Source organism: Centruroides sculpturatus, unplaced genomic scaffold (genome assembly GCF_000671375.1).
Source record: "Centruroides sculpturatus isolate CEXI.00-Female unplaced genomic scaffold, Cexi_2.0 scaffold387, whole genome shotgun sequence".
Lineage (NCBI taxonomy): Eukaryota > Metazoa > Arthropoda > Arachnida > Scorpiones > Buthidae > Centruroides > Centruroides sculpturatus.
Window position 1 is genome coordinate 579,238 of NW_019384709.1, and position 23,771 is coordinate 603,008.

General features: G+C 31.2%; 1 protein-coding gene across 1 annotated transcript in view; it reads left to right on the forward strand.

Moving 5' to 3' along the window:
- LOC111627759 (ATP-dependent RNA helicase TDRD9-like) overlaps nt 1-23,771 on the forward strand; it is a 164,513-nt gene that overhangs the window by 118,764 nt on the left and 21,978 nt on the right. The window contains exons 27-32 of the mRNA XM_023371388.1: nt 2,715-2,819; nt 2,917-3,039; nt 7,531-7,665; nt 8,012-8,152; nt 13,959-14,029; nt 14,152-14,358. Coding sequence (XP_023227156.1) covers nt 2,715-2,819; nt 2,917-3,039; nt 7,531-7,665; nt 8,012-8,152; nt 13,959-14,029; nt 14,152-14,358 — 782 coding nt within the window. The remainder of the gene's footprint in view (nt 1-2,714; nt 2,820-2,916; nt 3,040-7,530; nt 7,666-8,011; nt 8,153-13,958; nt 14,030-14,151; nt 14,359-23,771) is intronic.

Consider the following 23,771-nt stretch of genomic DNA (forward strand, 5'->3'; position numbering starts at 1 on the left):
TTAATTAATTTTCATTATAGACAGCTTTATAAAAGTATAAAAGCTCTCATAAAGTATTTTTCTGAGGTCTGTCTTATCAGGTAAATTACTGTACACAGTGTATTCATTAATTTTCATTTTCATGTAGTAAAGGCTCTATGCCTTCATAAAGGACGTACTTTTCCTTTGTTTAAGGGTATTTGGGCAGTTTATTCTCTGTTGTATTCTCAAGCAAACAATACATACAAGTACAGTACAGTATTTTCTGAGGAAACAGGCATACTTATCCTTTTTTAACCCCATTCCTGATAACCCGGCATTTTCACAAACTCAGCCACCCTTCGGTCCACATTAGGCCGAGTTTTCGAGGTTCTACTGTATTATGTTTCAATTGATTTTATTTTTAATTTCAGTTTCAATTTTGGTGTAAAAGCCAGAGTTTTAATTATTATTTCATTATTTTTACTTTTAATTAACTGGCTATCTAGTATTAATAAATATTAATATTATAATTAATATTACTTTTTGTTATTTAATTTGAGTTTTAACCTTTAAACACACATTCATAGATGTCATTTTTATATTATGCAAATGTCAATTAACATAGTTTTTATTAATTAATTTTATTTAAATTCAGTTGCAACAAATACAAATAAACGGATATACTGCAGTATCTTACTTGGATGTACATTGAAATCTAATTTGATTAACATCATTATCAATGGTTTGTGTCTTGGCATCTAATGATGCAAGGTGAATTTTGGCACCACTAACTTCTGAATCTGTAGTCCTGTCATTGTTTGGTTGGACTGTTAATCTTTTTTAACATAGGAAGTATAGGGAGTTGATCATCTGCCTCTAATCTGTGGTCGGCTCTTGCCAAATAGCTTCTTTGGCAACCAGGGCAAATATGGTGTTCAAAATATTATTCGTGAACTGAATTGTTCAAAAAGCAAGGCATTCAAAATTTGAGGTTTGACTGTATTTGAATTATAAAAAGTACTCAATATTTAAGATCTTGAATATTACATTGATAAAAAAAAGTAAATTTGAATACTATAAATACTTCCAATAGTGTGTCATATGTACAATCAGTGTGGCAGATTCAGAAGTATCCAAAAGGAGAGTGGCTAATTCGAAAATTTAAAATGCTTGATTATGTATCTTTTATTAACATGTGCACAACAATTTTATTGCGGATGATCTGATAAACCATATTTTCTATAAAAAAATTTTTGGTCATATGGTATCTTCTAGTTTTGTCATTAACAGATACAGTAGTGAATACAAGAAGATACCAATTAAATCAGATAGTGCCTCTTTAGTACCTCTGATTTAATTTGTAACAAAAAAAAAAAAGAAGCAGACTAGATCCTAAACATTTTTGAATTCTTGTTTTTCAAAATAAAAATCTACAGTAAGTGAGAATGAGAATAATTACTTGTTAACCTATTGAAGTTGAGATAAAAGTAGCTAAAAAAAATAAATAATAAGTCAATAAGCTACTTTGAAACTCAAACACGAGTTTGAAGTTTAATTTTTTTAAATTTAGTAAATTGTTTTCCGTTTTCAATTTTTGTTTTAATTTATTAATATATTGAAATAATTAAAGCAATTTAAATATTAAATAAATTATTAATTAATGAATTTAATTACCTTATATAATTTAAGTATTTGGAGTATTCGGATATTAGAATATTTGAGATCTGGTTAATATTTGAATTCAAAAAAAGTGATATTTGTCCATCTCTAATTACATGAATAGCTGGTCATTCACATCATTGTCACATTTTGTTGGACAATAATGTGAATGGACAGGGTACGAATGTCATTCACTACTCTGGTGGGCAATATTGGCAATGCATTAAAACAAGATGACAACTCTCTGCTTGGGTAGTGGTGTGAATAGACATGGCAGCCATTGCACTGAATGTAATGTATACTCCTTCCAACTTGACAGTTGTCAAAACAGACTAATCCACTTTTTGTCACATTATAGGGGAGGATACGCAGAAATGAAAAGGGTTGCCAATAAACAGTTAATTATTTTCAGCTGTTTAGTGAAGTTTGTTTACACATCATATCATTACTGTATATTTTTGTAAGCTGTCAATAGATATCAGTTGCTGATATTCACTGTGCCCACAAAAAAAACCATGTAATCCCTTGGGCTTTTATATGAAAGTAGCTTTTAAGTGGGATCATCACTATGAAGTGAAGTGCTACTAATTCAAAGCATAAGCCATTCTGTGAATGTGCTTTGAATTATATTACTGTGAATGAATTTGGATAGCTGAGAGATAAAAGCATCAGCTTACTAATCTGAGGGACATGGTTTATAGTATAGGTTAAGACATTTTCTTGAAAGAAATTGGTTCAAATATATTTGTGCTCATTCTGTGATAGGCATGGAAAAGGTCATCTCTGCCATGAAATAGTGTTTAAAAAATGATTGTGAATTACTATTATTATAGCTCTCATTGTGTATGCGGTGTGATATTATTTGAGTTTTCAAAAAGTTTGGCATCACAAATAATAGGAACTGTGAACTTACTTTTTAATCATCCTACATAAAATAGTATTTTATTATTAAATTAATTGAATTCTGAAGAAATTAATTGTTAATAAAAATTCTTTGCAGTGTATCATTAAAGTTTGAAAACAACAACAGTAAACATAAGTCAGATAATGTTTTATTTATTAAGAAATGATTTGTATTTTTTATTTTTAAATAGGTATTTTTTATAGATTATGGAAATAAAGAGATTATTCCAAATAAAAGTCATTTGAAAGAAATTGATGCTTTAAGGACTCCTGATCTTTTAACCATTCCTGCCCAAGTATTTGTTATTTAATTTCTTCTGTAGAAAATATTAAATTGCTATGTTTTCTTATAAATCTTGATAATTATTTGACTTTTATATTCTTACTATATAGGCATTTGAATGTGCTTTGTGTGAAATTCGACCATCAGTATTAAAAAGTACTGATGGTAAATGGACAGACGAGGCTCGAAGATGGTTTCAGTCAGCCGTGAACGGGCAGGAATTAATAGCAACTGTGAGTGTTTTAAAAGAATAGTATTATACTGCAGTAGATACTCTCTGAATCTATCATATTAAAACTGCATCTATGATAAGCTAACTTCAAATTTATATATAGAGTAAACTTATTATTTATATTGGAAAACAGTGTAATCTCAATTTACTTATTCCTAAAATCTCATATAGATCAAAATCTTTGAAATTGAGACAAGCGTCTTAAGGCCAAAATTAGTATTTTATTCTGGCATAACTTGGTCACTCTCCTCATTTTTGCAAATAAAACTAACTTGCTACAAAACATTTATTTATCTATCAACCAATGATTCTAAATAAAATGAAATAGTCAATTAGGTTGCCCACAATCTAAAGAGAATTGTTATAATGTGAAATGGAAGAAGTGAATATGATGTAAATGTGTAAATTATCAGACATATCTTTATTTAATGGTGAGAAAACAAAAGTTAGTTAAGACAAATAAGTAAGCAGGAAACAAGTAAAATAGCATGAAATGAAATGGCTTTATAATTAATAAAATTACCAATAGAAGGAACTATAATATAGAAATAAATTTCACTGATTTGCACAATTACTTTGAATAGCACTATCTCTAGTAAATGAAGACATAACATGAATGACACAAAGAAAATGGAGACTAAAACTTACAAGACATGTAATCATAGTATGTGGGAATTTTATTCTTTTATTAATTGTTGCTTATTGTGTTGAGTATTTTGTCTCATAAATGGGGAAAGAGAGAGAACAACATGTACAGCTTATTGTATCAAATTTTTGCATATCTAATACTTGTAAATACGAGTCATACTGTATGTGTTGAGATTGAAGTTAAATACCATATCTGATGATAAGTTTCACGTTTAAAACAAAACAGCTTTGAAATAAAGTTTTTTCTTTTTTTATGTATTTATAAACGTTTCTGTTGCATGACATTTATATTCATTTATAATTGAAAATGGATTTTTATTATCTATTTTTCTAAATTAATTAATTTTCAAATGTTTCTAAAAGCTGTAATTCTGCATTCAAAGTACATTGTGTTTTTATTTTATTACTAGCTGCAAGGGCCTGCTTTGCTGGGTTTTTATTTGTTTGTACATTTGTATGTAATATAGTTTTTTTATATATATAAAAGACTGTTTTTCTAAGTAATTTAGAATCTAGCTGTAAGGACCTGCTTCGCTGGGTTTTTATTTGTGGGCAAAAAGTAACAATAGTGAAGATTAAGATAATTACATTATAGCCAATCTTACCCCTTTTCACAGAATGCAAGAATTAGATCCCCCGTTTCCAGACTAATTAGAGACCTTGTCCCGATTCTATTTCTGAACTGTCTCCACGTCCAGTCAAACGAACTATTTTCAACGTTTCTGGAACGTTTACAATCGTTCTATAATCGAACCAATATTAGAATTTTATGTTCTAATTCAAATTCGAATATTGTTTGAATTAAATTCGAACATAAAATTTGAAATAGAAAACAACTTTCAACCACTTTCAAGCCCATATCTCCCACACCCTTATAGCTATCGAGACACAACCACCATTACCAATACCAAGTCTCCATTCATGCACCATAGTGCATGAATGGAGACTTGGAGCTACTACCACATACAAACACCATTCATGTGCGATGTGTAGTTTTGGCTGAAAAGTGAAATATAGGGACACACATGTCCATTTATATATATANAGTATTTTACAATAATTTACAATATATATTAAGATTTTTGTAAAGTATAGCTCCTATAAAGCCCAATTTAGCATAACGTCCAAAGGGCGTTGACAACAGTATTCAACCGCCAAAAGCAAGCATTCATATGTCCTTATTATTTTTAACAGGATAAAATTTATATAGTAGTAACTTCTTTGCAAAACAAGATTGAATATATTATATTAATAATTATATTAGTATAGATACAGGCTGCCAGCCAGATGGCCGAGGCAGTAAAGGATATCAGCTTATCACTGGGGACCCAGGATTGAATCTGAGAAAGGTGAAAAACCCAAGGAATTTTTTGAGCGTGGTTTGTCCTACATATGTTTGGTCCATCCCTCACCACATGATTGCCCATTGTGAGTCTGAAAGAGGCCATCTTGGTGCCCACAGGGCAGGAAGGAGGACGGGGGACACATATGCCTAGATTATGCTAGTTTTATCAGTCTTATTAAGATTTTTTGTTAGGAGTTAATAAGAAATTATATAGAGTTAAACAAATATAAAATGATGTTAAATTTCTCTCAAATGCTTCTATGAAGTTTTTGCTAAAGATATATTTTAAATTTCATGATGAACTCAGGATATTTTTCTTCTAATTTTCAATTAGAGATTCAGACTATGTACAAAAAATTATTTAATTTTTGAGTCAGATACCTAAAGTGAAAGGCTGACGTCTGATCGTTTTTAATTGTAAATTTTACCTATTGTTATTCATTTTTATGAAGTTATTTCTTCAAACCAATGTAAAGGCGACTTCTATGATGTATGAAAAAGGATTAATTGATAGACTCAAAAATTAAATAATTTTTTGTACATAGTCTGAATCTCTATATATTTTAAAATAATAATAAATTTTTGTAATCTAGCAGTGTTTATTTAGAACAGGTTTTCAGCTTTCATAAATGGCCATCATTAGGTTCTAGAACAAAATTATTTAAAATACCAAACTACTTTATAGAAGAACTATGTAACTATCAGTATAAATGTAGTAGTAACAAGACTAAATAAACACTACAGTAGAACCTCGATTATATGGACCTCTATTATCCAGATTTTCGATTATGCAGATTGTTCAAAATAAACAAAAATTTCACAAATTTGCTGATTTGTACTTGGCGAATTACGACACTGTTTATGTACGTGATGGAATGCATAACTTTTTTTGTTTCAACGTCTCACCAAGCACAGTGGTCGTAAACTCTTAAATATATTTTACGTCGTAATAAAAATATAACTTGACATACGTATTTATAAATAATTTATATTCATTTCTATGACTAAGGGCGACATAAGGCTTGGACGATGTGGGCCACCGCCTATGCCTCGCGGTCCGAAGGGCCTTGTGCCTTAAAGGTTTATGTATTACTTAAAAGCCGCAAACGCGACGAAAAAATGTTACTCATCATAAAACGATAACTAGTTTGTCAAATTTTTTTTCATAAAAATGCAGTTTCAACTGCTTTTTATTTTATAAAATCCGTCTTCTTGCACCACCAGAGGGTCTTTTAAACAATAGGTATCTGTTAGCGCTGGTCAATAGTAGTCCAAATTCAATACAAACATTTGTTTATTGAAAATTTGATCACAATTTAAATACAGTATTTATTTTTAATATTACCAATATGTCATCGAAAAGAAAACGTGTTGTATTATCATTAAAAGACAAATTAAAGTATTTGTTTCGATTATCCGAATTTTTCCTTATCCGGACTACCTTCATTCCCGATTAGTCCAGATAATTGAGGTTCTACTGTACTTGATTACAAAGATTTTTATTATTTTGTTCATTTGTCCAATATATTTTAGTCAATATCACTATTGATAACAATTTAAACTTTTTGTAAACTGGAATATTTTTCATTCATCCAGTTTACTTGTCTTCTTGTCTAAAACTACTATTTCCAAATATCAAAATTCAATTATCATCATATTTAAATACTTATAAGTGTTATATTTGTGATAATTTTCTGTTGTGTTAAAAATAGGATTTATATAAATTTTGCTTTTTTGTTTGAATATGAGATAAGAGTAGTCTGAATTATTTTCAGTTGAATTGTTTTGATTTCAGTTTATATTAATAATACTCCATTTATAAAGCAAAAATAATATAAATAAAATAAACCTTTAACTGTCCAGCAATAAAAATGTTTAATAAAAACGTTTTTAACCGTTTTTAAACGGCCATCTTCAGTTGAACCAATATTAAAAAAGAACACTTTATAGATTTTTAGAAGACGCAAGTCCGATGAATTACGCATGCGCATTTCGGTTTCTGTTTAATTTGTATTTCGTGCGTTCTTTTTTTTAGTGTTCTTTTTTAATATTGGTTCAACTGAAGATGGCCGTTTAAAAACGGTTGAAAACGTTTTTATTAAACATTTTTATTGCTGGATAGTTAAAGGTTTATTTTATTTATATTATTTATTCATTCCAGTATCAATTCTTGTTTTTATAAAGCAAAAAGTAATAAGATTGTCAAAATTGAAGAACAAAAAATTTCAATCAAGGGTTATGAAATTATTTCTATTGGATATTGTTCCTTTCATATATTGTAATAAATTTCAAAATAAATTTGAAACCTTTTTTAAATTTTATTGTTATTCAAGGAATTTCCAGCATTGATGATGATTGAATTGTCTGGGAATTAATTGTTTTTTGTAATTTTTTTTACAGACATATTAATTTTATCTGAAAATATTTAAAATACTTTTATGAATGGTTTACTAAGAAATTTAATTAATTATTAAATCACAATATTATTTTTGTTTTTAGGTATATTCTGTAGTGCAAAATGTTGTGAGATTGGAATTAAAGAGAACAGAAGAAACTGGAATTGAAATAAACATCAATGAAGAATTAATCAAAAGGGGACTTGGTGAAAAAGCAGAAGAGAGTTATAGTTCTAAAGTGAGATTCCAGAGTAAACTAGAATTTTTTTTCTCAAAAAGTTCTATAATTGAAAAATTAGCTTTAAAAGTTACAAATAACAGTTTTAAATAAGGTTAAAAATAGCTTTAACGATAACAACTGCCCTAAAAAATATAAGTTGTGTCACTTTGAAGAAAGTTATTTGATTTTCAGTCCCATAATTTTTTTAAAAAAAAGAGAAAATGATTTTTTTAAGAAATTTCATATTTTCTAATTTATTATTTAATTAGTTGTAAATATAATGGTTTATAATAAATAAGTTTTTTCGTATGTTCAAACTTTCTAAATAAGAAGCTTTTTATTTCATTTCTTTGTTTTTTTTTAGAAAAATCATGAAATGAGAAAGAAATTTAAAAATTCGGTTGTATATGATAGTAATAAAGATGTTGACAAAGATACTGACTTTGTGCATTTTACAATGAATGAAGTAGATCAGATCAATTCTTCTACAAAGCCAACACAGAGAGTAAGTAATCTTAACAATTATGTGAAATATTTCATGAACATGATCAGTTTCTTAATATAAACTTTTACAATTTTTTTTTTTTTTTTTGAAAAAGATTAAACTTAAAACCTTTTAGTATATAGTTACCTTTTCAGATTTGGTTACTATAGTTACTTTTTTCTGTTACATTACTGAAATATTTTGATCAAAACTATTAAACTATAGTATCACTTATGAAAAAATTGCAACAGAAAACAAAAGTTCTGTTTACCTCTCAGTTTTGTTTTCCTATAATGTAGAATGTCTTTCTTCTGGGAGACAGAAATTCAAATAATATCTACTTTTGGTGCCATTAGAATAATGCCAGAATTGTAAAAAGGATGATAGTATTATCAATAGCACGGGTCATATAAAAGCTCATAATCAGCTTCTTTGTCTTACACACTTTTTCAAAATTTAAATTACTTCAAGTTTGTTTTTATTGTAAACAATCAATTTTTCATGCAGTTTGTTTTGCCTGTCATGTTGATATGGTGATACACAACCATTCTTACTTTCTATTGGCTAGTTACTTTATTTCAGCATACAATAAGAGAAAAGCTAAAAAAAATTTTAAACTGTTATTTCTGGACTTTTTCTGTGCTATAGAAGTTGAAAATTTTTCTGTTTCCTATTCCTTAGTACTTTTATAAAGTGAAACCAAGGCTTAATTATAATCAGAATTATTTGTACAGTGATGGCCAGATGGCCAAGACAGTTAAGGCACCAGCCTACCATGTAGGAGTTTTGGAATCAAATCCGGGTGCGTAACCTTAGGAATTTTTGTAGTGGTCCATTTTGTATATATAGGCCTTGCTCCTCACTACCTGAACACTCTGATTGTGGGTCTGGCCAAATCCCACAATGAACATGGAAAAAAAATGGATCTCTTAGTACCAACAGGGTAGTACCAAGAGTCAAAATGAATATACACCGAGTGGCCAAAAAGTTAGAAGCACCCCTTATTTGAAAGTAAATCAGTCCGACAGTGATGGAGAGTGACATAACAATGCAGAGTTGCTTATGTAAGGTATGCTCAGCTTTGGACGATGTAGTTAACATGGAGGTTAATATCAAAATGGGTAAGACAAAAGATTTAAGTGACTTTGAATGAGGGATGATCATCAGTGCAAGAAGAGTTGGTGTCAGCATCTCTCAAATGATGACTCTTTTAGGATTTTTCTCGTCCAACAGTATCTCAGGTGTTTAGAGAGTGACTGGCAGTTGAGAAAAAAACTTCAAGCAATAAGAACAATTCTGGTAAAAAAAAAACTATGAATGAGAGAGGCAAAAGGCGATTAGCACGCATAGTCCACAGCAACAGAAGGGCAACAACATTACAAGTTACAGCTGAATTCAATGTAGGTACATCACAAAGCATATCCCAATGCACAACAAAACACACTTTGCAAAGGATGGGCTTTAGCAGCAGGAGAGCATCAAGAGTGCCTTTTGGTATCACAGAAAAATAGAAAAAGGCACTTGTAGTGGGCCCAGGAACAATGAAATTGGTCACTTGAGGACTTGAAAAAAGTAGCCTGATTTGATGAATCTCGTTTCCTGCTCCATCATGCAGATGGCATAATCAGAATATGGCACAAACAGCATGAATTCATGGACCTCTCCTGCCAAATGACAACTCTTCAGATTGGTGGTGGTGGAATTATGGTGTGGGGAATGTTTTCCTGGAGCACACTGGGTCCCTTGATATTTGTGGACACATCTCTGAATAGAACAGCTTACCTCAACATCATTGCCAATCATGTACACTTATTTATGACTGTAATGTTCCCTGATGGAGATGGTCACTTTCAGCAGGACAATGCACTTTGTCACAATGCTCAATTGGTCTTAAATTGGTTTGAGAAACATTAATCATAGTTTAACCTGCTTCCATGGCCAGCTCAGTCCCCTGACCTCAATCTTACGGAGCATTTGTGGGACGAAGTCAAAAGATCACTTCAAAGCTTGGAAACGTCAACATCCAATCTGACCCAACTTAGAGCTGCCATTATGTTATCATGGGCCAACATTCCTCAGCAATGGTATCAGCAACATGTTGAGTTTCTTATCAAGAAGAATATCGGCTGTGATCAGAGATAAAAGTGGACCAATTCGTTATTAGAGGGTGTGTCTAATTTTTTGGCCACTCAGTGTATATTCATCATTATTGTTAAAAACTCTCTCGCTGTTATGACTTTTTAAAACAAGTTTGTTTTTAGCATATTAAATTTAATTACAGCATCAAATTTTTGATGCATTGCTAATTAAGTTTTATTCCTTTTTATATTATGTATGATGCTATGTATCATAGAAATCAAACATGTGTAATTATTTTTAATTTTTTTATTGAAACCAATGTCTGTAACCATTTATTAAGTTCAAAAATAATGAAATAGAATAGCATTTTTTAATTGTGGACTATTTAAAAAAAATAAAATAAAACAAATGAAATTTAGTGACCATGAGTATGTTTTTAGGTGATTTAAATCAAAGTTTAATTGTTTTAATGTGTTTATTTTCATTGGCAACTTGAGATTCATTGATATTATGCAACTTTCAATTAGTGATACTTTCGTTTTATATTTTTAATAAGAAAATCACACAGTTAGAATAACACCTACAATAATATATTTGTTAGCTTAACAATGTTTGTTTTGAGCTGCATTTTTGACATTTACTATTTGAAGAAACAAAACAAATATTTTCTTTCATTTTAAACAATTGTCTTCAGGTTAGAAGAGAGAGAAGTTATTTTTTGGTGTTTAGACATGTTTATTACTAAATTATACCAGTATTGTTGTTTATTGTACTGTAGTATACTGTATTGAGGAAACTTTAAAACAATATAGTTTTACAAGTTTCTTCAAATAAAGTATTTTAGAACAACATATAGTAGTTTTAGTAATCACTGTTTTATCATAATACATCTTAATCCTTTTGACATAAGAAAAAACTGAATAGCCTTTTCATTCAAATTGTAGTGATTAGATATAGACAATTTTTATTTAAAAGCTTACAATGAAATCTAAAGTTTATTTTCAATGTGACTTCTTGTGACATTTATTCCTTATGTTTTTATTTGTGAACAATATAACTTCAAATATATGAAGTAAAAGCAAAATACATTTTTACAATTAATTAATATTAATATAAAGTGTCAAAATATACATAATGTATTACCCTGTCTCTAACAACATTCCATAATCTGTGAAAATTGTATGTTTGACATAAAACAAAACTTATTTTTATGTTATATATTACATCAAGCTGTTATATTTTCCTGTGGGAAAATGAGTGTTGGAATTTGTTGGCTGACTTGTGAGTTTTGAGTGTTGTCAACATTGGTGTTTATCAATAATTTTAAATTTTATTAAAAATCCCTTACACAAAAATGGATGAAAGAAAATCACATAGTTTTTGTCATTTAAAAATTGAAGCTATTTCAAGTAGTAAACTCAAAAATCTGTTGAAGTTTCTTGAAAACTTTAGATAGCAAGATCAGTGCTATGGGGTTGGTTAATGAAAAAAACATGATATTCTGATTGCATCTGGTAACAGTGTATTAAACTGTAAAAAATGTGCTGTCTTTCCTTTAAACTACTGCTAAATATTGAAATATGGAATCAGCATTGGCTAAGTAGATTAAAGAGGTACAGTTAAAGAATGTAACTTTTAGTGGTAATAATATTTGTGAAGCGGCAAAGCACTCTTACTCCAAAATTACCCAAATGTTGATTCAGCAATGTTTAAGGCATCGAATGAATGATTGATTTTTTTTTTTAAGGCATAAATTGGTGAAACATCAAGTCACTAGTGTGAGACAGAAAGTACCTAATAATGTATCTGACATTTGTACAAACATTTTTAAATGACATGAAGAAATGCTTACTGCATACTGGAATATGAACTTTCAAGTTTTGATGAATCCCTGTTATGGTTTAATTTGCCAGGTCAAATGTCATGGAGTGTTAAATGGCATAGCTGTATAAAAATTTTCACTTTTTTTTATAAACTTTTTGAATGACATATAATGTCCTATTTTGAATAAATCAAGATCTACAGCATTTGTTATATTTATTCACGTGTATGTTAGGCTCAAAGACTGAAATCGCTCATTGAGTGAAAAAATCGGCCACAAAGTGAAATTCACATTGTGGCATTTGTAAAAGTGGTCACAATGCATTGTGGCTAATTCAAAACGACCACAAAGTGAATTTCATGTCATGGCTTTCATGATATTTGACAACTATGTGTTTAGGTTAGGTTACTTCGTTACTTTCCAACAACATGTAATTATTTGTGAAAATTTGTTGCAGTGTGCTCAATATGTCAATGTATTTAACAACTAATTTACTAAAAATAATTACGTTGTCAAGAACTTATTAATAAATCAGTCTTTTTTTATGTGAATCAAGAATGTTTCAGAGTTATTTATTTTTACAGGAACTATACCATGACATTTTCAAGTTGCATTTTATGTTGTTTGAGCAACATTTGCATTTTTTATCAATACAGTATCTTTTACAGTGACACATTACAAACCCTTGCTTACTTCCAGTTGTTAATAATTGGATGCTGAGCAAAGTGTTAATGAGGTTGAGGTTTATGTCCTGAATGTTAATAAAGTTATTCTCAGAAATTGTAAATTCATTACAAGCATAAAGTTGATCAAGAAGACCTTCCTTGTTTCCTAACTGATAGAGACCTGATGGATTAATGCTTGTAACAACAGCTAAAACATTTCTGGGAGCTGCACATTCCCTATCAACATCAGGCACCCTAACTAAAACATTCAAACCAATTTCAACTGCAGAAAATTTGAGTTGGATTGTGAAATCATTTTATGTGCCTGTTTCTCTAGCTGGATTTGGCATATTCTCTCTCAGCATTGATGCTTTTCTTTTTTAAACAGAGTTTGCAAGTAACATTTGCACCAAATCCCTCACTCTCATTGATTTCTAAGCAGATAACATGAACATATTCATGACACTCTGAACACTTGTGAGCTCCTGAGGTTTTATTTTCACAAATAACACAAATTTAAATTTACGTTTTAAGCTTTTTCTAAAATAATATCTTTGTTTGTCAATTGTTGTATGATTTTCTCATCATCTTTCTTCTCTAATACTTCTATGACTTCATTTTTTTCATTTTGTGCTTTCACAACTTCATTTAACTGTTTACCATCATCTTTGTTGTTCTGGTTTTGTTGATGATTTTTGGAGGTAGAAAGAAGTAGTTCTTGTAATTCTTCTTTACTTTCTATGGAAGCGTATATATCACTAGTAATAGATGAATCTGCAAGTCTGATTTTTTGTGGTGATCCAAACATAGCTTCATACGGACTTGTCTTAATCACAGAATGGAGAGAACAGTTCTTTTTACTCTGATTTATTATAATTTGATTTATATAACTACAAAGGTTATCTTACGTAAGAGTTTATCACACCAAGTGACCAATGTAATACATTTTAAAAATTCTTTATTCCTCTACTGTACACAATTTAAAGAATTTTTAGATTGGTCACTTGGTGTGATAAACTCTTACGTAAGATAACCTTTGTAGTTATATAAATTAAATACTATAATATAATATAGAAGGGTTAAAAGTATGAAATAATCAAATAATTATAATGTTTGTTATTTATTGCCTGGGCAACACTGGCTTACCTGTTAGTTAATGTACAGTACATATAAGAATTTCACATTAAACAAAAACAAAAACATTTTCATTTTTATAGAAGTAATCATATATATTATATTCTAAATCTAATGTTTATTTCAGATATTGTTGAATGGTCCATCTAGTGCACTTGAAACATCTTATTTAGGAATGACTTACTTAAGTAGATCCAGGTAACTGTTATGTTTGTATTTATGTATTTGGTTTTAAATTTTAGTTGTTTTTTTAATTATAGATATTCTAACTTATTTTGACCTTAATTTCTAGTTATGTATTTTAATAATAATTATTCTAGACGTGTGCGAATTGACCGAGATAGCGTTAATTCAGTTATCCTTGATTCCGAACCTCAAGACAAACATTCCAGATTGTTAGTTTCTTCTTATGTTGGCTTAAGTGCAGATGGTTCAGCAATCAATGCAAGAAATACCACTTTAATGCCTAATACTCATGGCTTACCAGCATTAGTTGCTCTAACATTTGCACCATATGCAGAATTCAGGTAAGATTTATTCATATTAAATTATTCTGTGTTATAAAATTTTTAATGTAAAATATTAATTTACAGGCTTTTAATGGAAGATTCTAAACATCAATAAGAATAGTATTTCAATTTTAAAAATATTTTGAAAACTTTACTACAGGAACATGATTTTGAAGATATTTGTTATCATATTGATACTGATGCTCAGAATCTTTCCATTATAAGCTCTGAAGATAAGTTAGTGAACTAGAAAACATTTGAGCAACTGTTTTTGTTATAGCAGTTTTTAAATAGAATCTATATAAAGTTTATTTTTGATTTTGTTTCTCATTATTTATATAGTTTTAATTATCAGGATAGTACTTTTCTAATTATTCTAACTTGTATCAAACTTAAAATAAACATATCTTCAGTCTATTCTTATGTTGGTTTTTGCATTTGTATCATTATTTTTTTTGTCCTTAAATAATCATTATTATTGCTGTTGTGACTCCACAGTAAATTATAATCTGTAGCAACAAACATTTTTGATTTATGACTTAGAAAAACATAGGCATTCAGTATTTTCATAGTTTGTTCTAATGTTTTAAAAATATATCATTTAAAGATGTCTTCTTGTTTATTACTTTAAAGAATCTGTTAGGATGATGATTTTGAATATGTGAGTTGTATTATTTTCTTTATTTCATACATGTAACTCTTGAGACTAAAAAAAAAATTAATTTAACTTATAATTCAGCAACAAATATATTTTTATTTTGTGTTATTCTTTGTTTGTTATCTAATGTTTGTTTGAAGGCTTCTTCAATATTATTATTATACAGTATTTAGTAAGTTATACTTATGGTGACCATATTTTTTTTTGGAAAATAAAGGACACATCAAAGAAAATAAAAAAATACTTTATAAAATTCATAAGTTTATAACATTTATTATGAAAATAGTAGCATACAACAATGCATACATTAAAATTTTAAACAATCAGAATTATTACACATACAGTATACACACATTGTAAAAATTTAAATAACGTTAATTTTGAAACTTTTCAGTAGAATTAATTTTTTTAATAGCGCTGGTTCACGCTTTAAAAAGTCATAAAATTCCATACAGTTCATTTGAAAGTTGTATTTGATGGAAATACATGCTTCTAATGTGCGTACTTTTAAATGGGTTTTTTCATTTGTCCACATATTATTTACCAATGAAAATATTCGTTTGACAGGGGCATTAGATCCAGGGAGACACACAGAAAATTCTATGATTTTACAAATGTTTTTGAAAGCAATTTCTTTTGCTGTAAAATGTTCAAAAATCTCAACCCACTTTTGATGGCATGGCTTGTTATTCTGTCGCCATTTGTCAATTTTTTAATTTTTTTGAATCAATTTGAATTTACAATTTCTGAAAATGTGTTTTTTTACATTTTCATTCATTATTTATTGTACATGTAAATATACATAAATACATTCCGGCCCTGCAAACAGCATTACTGGCAAAAATTCCAATATATATTAGTGAAATATTGAGGCTTGGTTATGAATAAATAATAACCATTCCTCTGCTAATGTTTCATTGAAAAAGTTTTTCAGAATTGTGAGACATTTTTCCAGATTCAAAAAGTATGATTTTAATGGATTAAATAGCTGTAAAATTCTGTAAAGCTGGTAAAATAGTTAGCCAGCATGTTTTGCTGTAACCAAGAAGCTTTTTATACCTCTGTGTCATCACAAAATTCTTTGAGACCTTCTATTCATATTGTGTAAATATAGAAATGTGAATAAATTTTTGCTAATATCACTTCAATATCTATCAGAAGACAATCTACAGCAGTGCTTATGCAATTGTTCAATATGTGGGAAGCACAATTAACTCCTATCAATTTATGTTTACTTGAATATTGCATTTTAAATAAAACATTATTCTTCCTTTTCTCTGGGAACCACCAAAATTGCTTTTGGTATTGTCAGCACACAAAGTGAGTCATTTATTAGTAATTTCAAATTTTGACAGTGATTCCTTGATGGAATTTGTTAATATATCTGAAGTTTCTCCAGAAAGATTATTTATATTCAAAACTTTTACTCTGACACTGCAATTGGGTAAAAAATATCTGACCAGAATTGTGCACAATTTAGTATTACCATTATTCGAACAATACAAATAAATAGTTATATAATTTGTTTTGCTTAAGTCAGTTTTAATTGATTCAAAAGAATATGGTGTGAAAACATTACAAATGATTGCTTATGTTTTCATTCTTGCACAAGAATATTTTTCCTCAAAACATTTCTTAATTTAGAAGAGCAGTCATTTGATTGAAATGAATAGTTATGTTGTATTGAGTGATAACACCAAGATGCTTCTTTTAGTGCTATAGCCTTTAGGTTGTCATTGGAATTTTTATTAATGAAAAATGAGTAATGATTTGTTTGTTGAAGCCTGGATGTCCACTTCTTTGTGTTTTGCTGTCTGAATATGTTGTATAATTTCTGATCTGCCACTATTTACAATGTTAAAGCTGGCTAAACATTTGTTGCATTTGGCATCACTATCCATTATTCCCTTTTTAATAAATGGAAATTCTTCTTGTAATGTTTGATTAAAAATGCATTTACTTTTTGGTGCTATGATAAATGGTCTACAAAATATAAATTAAATAATACCTAAATATGAAAAATTAGAAATAATACACTAAAAACTCACATGCAATCCCTGTGTAACTAATTAACGTTGTGTAAAAGTGTAGTAACTGATGCGAGGTCCACGTGTGTACTGCCCAGAAAAAAGGAGTATACTGTGAAGAGGAGGGACAGTCAACAATAAAAATGTCACATGCTCGAGCCCCCGAAGTTTGCCAACAAGTGGCAACGAATGCTCACCAATGCTCCAAGTGTATCAACCACCAACTAGAGAGTTAAAAAACTATCACAAAAATTCCCATAACAGTGTCCACTCCCTGGTACTGTCAATGGGCTGTTCATTTTGCGACACACTGCACTATCGCGCTCTATGTAGCAATGCACGACACGATGACAACACTGGTCGTGATAGCATACATGAAACTAACTTGTTCAATATATTATTAAAAAAATTTTTTTAAACTTTGTGTCAACTGTACAAAAAAATGGACAAAATGCCTATTTTAGAAAATAAATAAAGTTAAAGGACAGAGCAGTGAAATAAAGGACTGTCATCTTAAATAAAGGATGTATGGTCACTGTAGTTTTACTTGGTTGATACCAGTGGCTGTATACTATGCCAGACCAGAGTCAAAACATAGCAACCAAAAACAAAAATTAAATAAGTGTGTCAGTGTCTGTATTCAGGAATTACCTAACAATGTGGCATGTATTCAATATAGTGGCCTTCTGTAGCCTTCTGATGTATGTATTTCTATTTAATTGTAATGTTCCCAGGCTTTTGTGTAGTGTATGTGGTATCACATCTGTATAGGAGAGAACAACAGGTACAATAAGCACCCTATCCATCCTCCACAGATGCCTTATTTCCTGGGCGAGTTCTGTGTACTTGCTAATTTTTTCAGTGCATGTGTTTTGTACATTGTGAGTGTTTGGAATGGCTATGTCTATAATGTATGTGATTTTATTGTGTTTGTCAATGAGTGTGATGTCTGGTCTGTTGTAAATTGTTTTATCTGTGATTACAGCTCTGTCATAGTACATTTTGTGCGTGTTGTTTTCCAATACAGTCTGTGGAATGTATCTGTAGTATGGTTTGTGGATGTCTACCAATTTGTGTTTGTTTGCATGCTCTTGGTACATTATATTTGTTACTTGATTCTGTATATGTAAATAATCTGTCTGTGCCAAGAGCTTGCAACCAGAAGTGATGTGTTGTATAGTTTCTGGCATGATGTGACATTTTCTGCATGTGTCATTTGTGAGTGTTGTATCTTTGAGTATGTGTTTTCTGTAGTTTTTAGTATTTATGACCTGATCCTGAATGGCAATCATGAATTTTTCCGTCTCCCCAAAGAGGCATCCCCGATCTAACCAGCTGTTTGACGCAGTTTTGTCAGCATAATCCTGGGCCAGGTCATAAGGATGCCTGCCATGGAGTGTCTTTCGAGCCCACGATTGCTTAATGGTGTCTATGCTTTTTATGTGTTGTGTCATGTCTGTATGATGTGAGTGTAAGTTTAATGGTGTGCTATTTGAGTCTGCTAGAGTTACTGCTTTATGTAATTGTGATGTTTCTTGTTTCCTGTAGAAAAACTCTCGCAGTGACTGTATTTGTTTGTAGTGATGGTTAACTATGTCAATCAGGCCACGTCTGCCATCTTTACGTGGAAGGGTTAATCTTTCTGTGGTGGATTTAGGATGATGATGTTTATGTTTAGTAAGTGTTGTTCTTGGTTTCCTTTGGAGTTGCTGAAGATCTGTGCGAGTCCAATGTATAATGCCAAAAGAGTATGTGAGTACTGGGACGACATATGTGTGTATTGCTTTAACTGTGTGTTTTGCATTTAACTGTGTTCTGAGGATAGCGTTTAACCTACTTTGATATTCTTTAATTAATCTTTGCTTTATTTGTGTATGTTCTGTTAGTTTGGCCTGTTGGAATCCTAAATACTTGTAGAACTCGCCTGTTTCCATGGATTCAATAATGTCCCATTTCCAAGTGCAAAATCTTCTTTCTTCAGGATTCCTTTTTCTATGTGAAGTGTTTTGCATTTGTCTAAGCCAAACTCCATTTGTATGTCCTTGGTGTATGAATGTGTGATTTGTAGAAGCTGCTGAAGTTGTTTCTGTGTGGATACATAAAGTTTTATATCATCTATGTACATGAGATGTGACAGCATAAACTGTGTTGTTTTTCATGTCTGATATTGTAGTTATATTGTGTGTTGTTTAACATGTTGGATAATGGATTCAGGGCTAGGCAGAACCAGAGAGGACTCAAGGNACTGTGTTGTTTTTCATGTCTGATATTGTAGTTATATTGTGTGTTGTTTAACATGTTGGATAATGGGTTCAGGGCTAGACAGAACCAGAGAGGACTCAAGGAGTTTCCTTGAAAAATTCCTCGCCTAATGAATATTTCGTTTGTTTGTATGGAAGTGTTACTAACCCTGAGATGCAGTGTTGTTCTCCAGTGCTGCATAGTGTTTTGGAAGAATGCAATGAGTGATGGATGTATTTTGTACATGTGTAGAATATGTAGCAGCCAACTATGTGGAACACTCTCGGATGCTTTTCTGTCGTCTACATATGCCATGTACAGTCGACCCCCCCTATAAGATATAGATACGTTCCAATTTATTAGGAATCCGATTTCTTACAAGTCGTTCCAATTACAGCCCGACACGTGTCAAGTTTACGGACTACGGCTGATTGAAAGGTTTTCTTCCATAAAATTAATCGATTCTACACTAATCCGACTCAACATTTCCAAAATACGTATATTTTTTCGTAGTTTTATAGGAATCGTAATTATAGGGACCGTAATTATAGGGGGGTTGACTGTATATGTTTCTGTGTTGTTTGTGTGTTTGCCATAGAATGACTGAATTTATGAGTAACTGTTCTTTGCATCCCCTGTGATTTCTACAGCAACCTTCTTGTTCCGTAAGAATGTTGTGTTCTTCAAAATGTTTGTATATTTTGTTTGTGATACAGGATGTCAATAATTTGTAGTGTTGGGAGACATGTAATTGGTCTGTATTGTATGGGGTCTGTGTTGTTGTTGTTTTTAGGTTTCATGTAGGTGATGCCCTGAGTAAGAAATTTTGACATGTCTTGTGGATTGATGATGTGTGTTAGTTGTTTGGCTAGTTCCTGATGCAGTGATGTAAATTTTTTGTACTAGAAATTGTGTGTTGTCTACATTAGGTGTGTTCTGTTAACAGCGTAGTGGATGTCATGTATGTTCAGCACAGGGCATAGTTGGTATGTTGTACAAGTTTCTGTTCTCCTCGATCCAGCCTGCATCAGCATTGTGTGTAACAGCATTGGACCAAAGAGAAGATCAATAAGTTGTGAGTTCTTTTTCTGTTGGTGTGCTACTGTGCTGTGTTTCAGTGTTTGTTTTGGTACTGATTTGTCTGTAGAAAAGTTTTTCATTGTTTGTGAATAATTTATTTTGTTGTTTTTGTAATGTACATGTTTTGTATCTTTTGAGTCTACGTGCTTTGGCTGCGAGTTTTTGTTTTAGTGTATCAATGTATTCTGTAATGTGTGTGTTGTGCTGTTCGTGTTTTGTGTGTGTTTTGATTTTCTTGAAAATGTTTTTGAGTTATTTCTTTAATTTGGGTGTTATGTTGTTTTTAGTATATTGTGTCAGTTTGCCTAATTGTTGTCTAATGTCATTTATTTGTGTTTCTATTCTTCTCTGCCAGGCAGGCTTGTGATAGAATTGTGTTTTGTGTGTATCTGTCTGCGATTGTATTTTCAGACCATGGAGTGTTACTAGTGTGGCTGCCCTAGCATAAACTAATGTATGAATGTCTGAGAGTGTAGAAATTGAATGAATGTAGTTTGGTAGTAAGTGAGTGTTTACATAATCTAGTGTTTTTCCTACTGCCTTTGACGTGTTGATTTTTGGTATTCGTGGTCTTTGTGTGGGATCTGTACCAGTATATTTAATGAGTGTTTCCTGAAATATAAGTGAGAGCGTATTAACTAATTCTATGTCTACGTTATCAGTGATGGATGGGGAAGTGCCTGCAGTATCATTAGTGGTACTTGTTGTGTGTGTACTATTATCAATGCTTGTTGCTGGATTATCCTGACAGGTTACGTGATCTTCATTAATGTTAAATGTTTCTGTCTGTTGATGTATTTGATCAGCAACCTGTTGTTTGATAAGTTCAAGTGTTGTTTGTGGGATAAGGTTGTTGTGTATAATTGTTCTTTTTTGATCGACAACCCTTTGTTTGGTGACAGTGAGGTGAGGATATTGTTGTGTGAATCTATGGTGTAGTAGTTGTCTGTATGCTGTCATGTTTGTTTTGAGTTTTGTGATGTAGTAAGTACGGATCATAAACTCATTCATTTCTGTTGTCTATTTCATCTGTTGGCGTGGTTTTCCAGCCTTTGTGGTCTGTGGATGCATTGCCACAGAAACACCAAGGCTAGGTTGATTCCTCACATCTGTTGAGGGCATTGCAGTAGCCATGCTTGGGCCAATGCTGCTTTCGCCATCGGTAACCAAGGGAGACTGTGGCCTATTTTTTGAACGTGATCCTCTGCCTAACCCACCAATGCAGACCTTGTTAACCCAGGCAATGTCAGAGCCGGTATCACACTTTGATCTCATGATAAAAATCATGAGCCGGTATCACATGATAAAAATCTCCACAGAATGTGGGTGTGTGGTCACTCTTAGCTTCATTTCTCCCCATAGACCTTACTAGCATGGGTGTCCCTACCAGGAGCTTGTGCTTTAGCCTGCATTGCTCTATGGATCAGTAAAATTACTGGGCTCTCCCACCACAACCAGGTGATGACCACGGGAAAGTTATTATTATTATTATTATTATTGCAGGTGGATTGTGTCCTACTTTATTGTTACAATACAATGTACTGTGTTGAGAAAGCTGTGTTGTATGTTTCTGTATTTAAAAATTGACTGACTGACATGTTTAGTGTGGCTACTTTGTGTAATGTATGTGCTGCTATTAAGGCCTGTTTTTAGACTTGTGTAGGTATGCTCATGCAAGAGAGATTATAGCCACATTAGGTACCTTAGCTATTTTTCATCGTTTTTTAGCAAATACAATCTACCCGTGAAATAATTTTTTTTAGTATATGTATTTTGTATGTAATGAGTGTTTGTATAACTATGTCTCCGATGTATAAGATTTTGTTTTGTTTGTCAATGAATATGAAGTCTGCTCTATTGTGATGGATCGTGATGTTTGATTATAGTATATTATTGTGTGTGTGTATGTATATGTTTGTTTTGTTTGCTAAAAGCTTACAACTTGTTGTGATGTGTTATATAATTTTGTACTTGATGTGGCACTTCTACAAGTGTTCTTTTAAAATGTGTTTTCTGTAGGTCATAAATACAAGAAACCTGAATTTATGACCTGGTCTTTTACAGAAATTTTGAACTGTAATACTGTAATGCTAGTCTACCGAACTTAATTTTCGGATGAAAGAGACATACATACATACATACATACATACATACATACATACATACATACATAGATGGAAATTTTGAATCTTTCTGTATCCAAAGAGGCATCCACAAGTCAGCCAAGAGTTTGAAGGTTGAGATTTGTTAGTGTCTACCATGGAGCTTCTCCTGAGCCCAAGACTATGATGATGATTGCACATTTTGTGTACTGTGTTAGATCCAGATCAGTGTTATTTAGATTCAATGGTGTGCTGTTTTTGTGTACAAGTTACAACTGTTTCGATTGTGGTGTCTCTTGTTTTTGTAGAAAAACTCTTGGAGTATGTTTATAATGAAGATTTATTGTATATATGAGATTTTATCCTCCCTTTTTATGAGGAAGAGTCAGCCTTCATATGGATGACTAAGGATGGTGTTTGCTATGTTTTGTTAACATTGTGTTTTTCTTTAGCATTGTTCTAGTTCTGTGTGTTTAATGTATAATTCCAAATGAATATGTAATTACTAGAATAACAATTTATGTTAAATGCTTTAGATGTGTGTTTTGCATTCATCTGTGTTAGTATTGAGTTTAATCTGCTCTTGTTAATCTTTGTTTTATTTGTTGGGCTGCAATTTGAAAAAGTTGTAGACCTATAAATTCCAACTGTCATCCATTCGTCCATTTTTTATTAATATCAAGAATGGAGTTAGATAGATGAAAGATGAAACCATATATGGAAACCTTAGGGGCAGGAGGCCCCAATTAACTATATAAGAACTTTTGTTGCAAACTAGAAGTCACATTACAGTAATACCGCGACTTACGCAAACCCGGAGTTACGCAATTTTCAAATCTCGTCGATTCGTCTTTTGTTTGAGCACCACACAACTCTTGATTACTCACTCCCCCCACACTATTGTTCGGCTTACATGTTCGGATGTGTTGTGCGGAATTGACACATAGCTACAATTTATTTTGTGTTATTTATTTCTGTGTTTGTTATATCTACGGAGACTTGAGAGACTCTACGTGGTGATTTCTTGTAACCGTGAACGAATCAAAAGACAAGATAAGATTAACGAGAACATTTATTATCTTACATACATCCAACTTGGATATTACACAAATTGTGAAATTATACCCCGACTTACGCGGTTATCGCTCGGTCCCACCTATCGCATAAGTTTGGGGTATTACTATATTTCAATTTAAAAATTTCTCCAAAGGTGTTAGATAGATGACCAACACAACTCTGTTGTTAAAGGAAAAGTATGATGTACAGTACAAGGGCAGGCCACTGCTAATTTGAGGTGGAAAGCACATATTTTAAATTAAATAG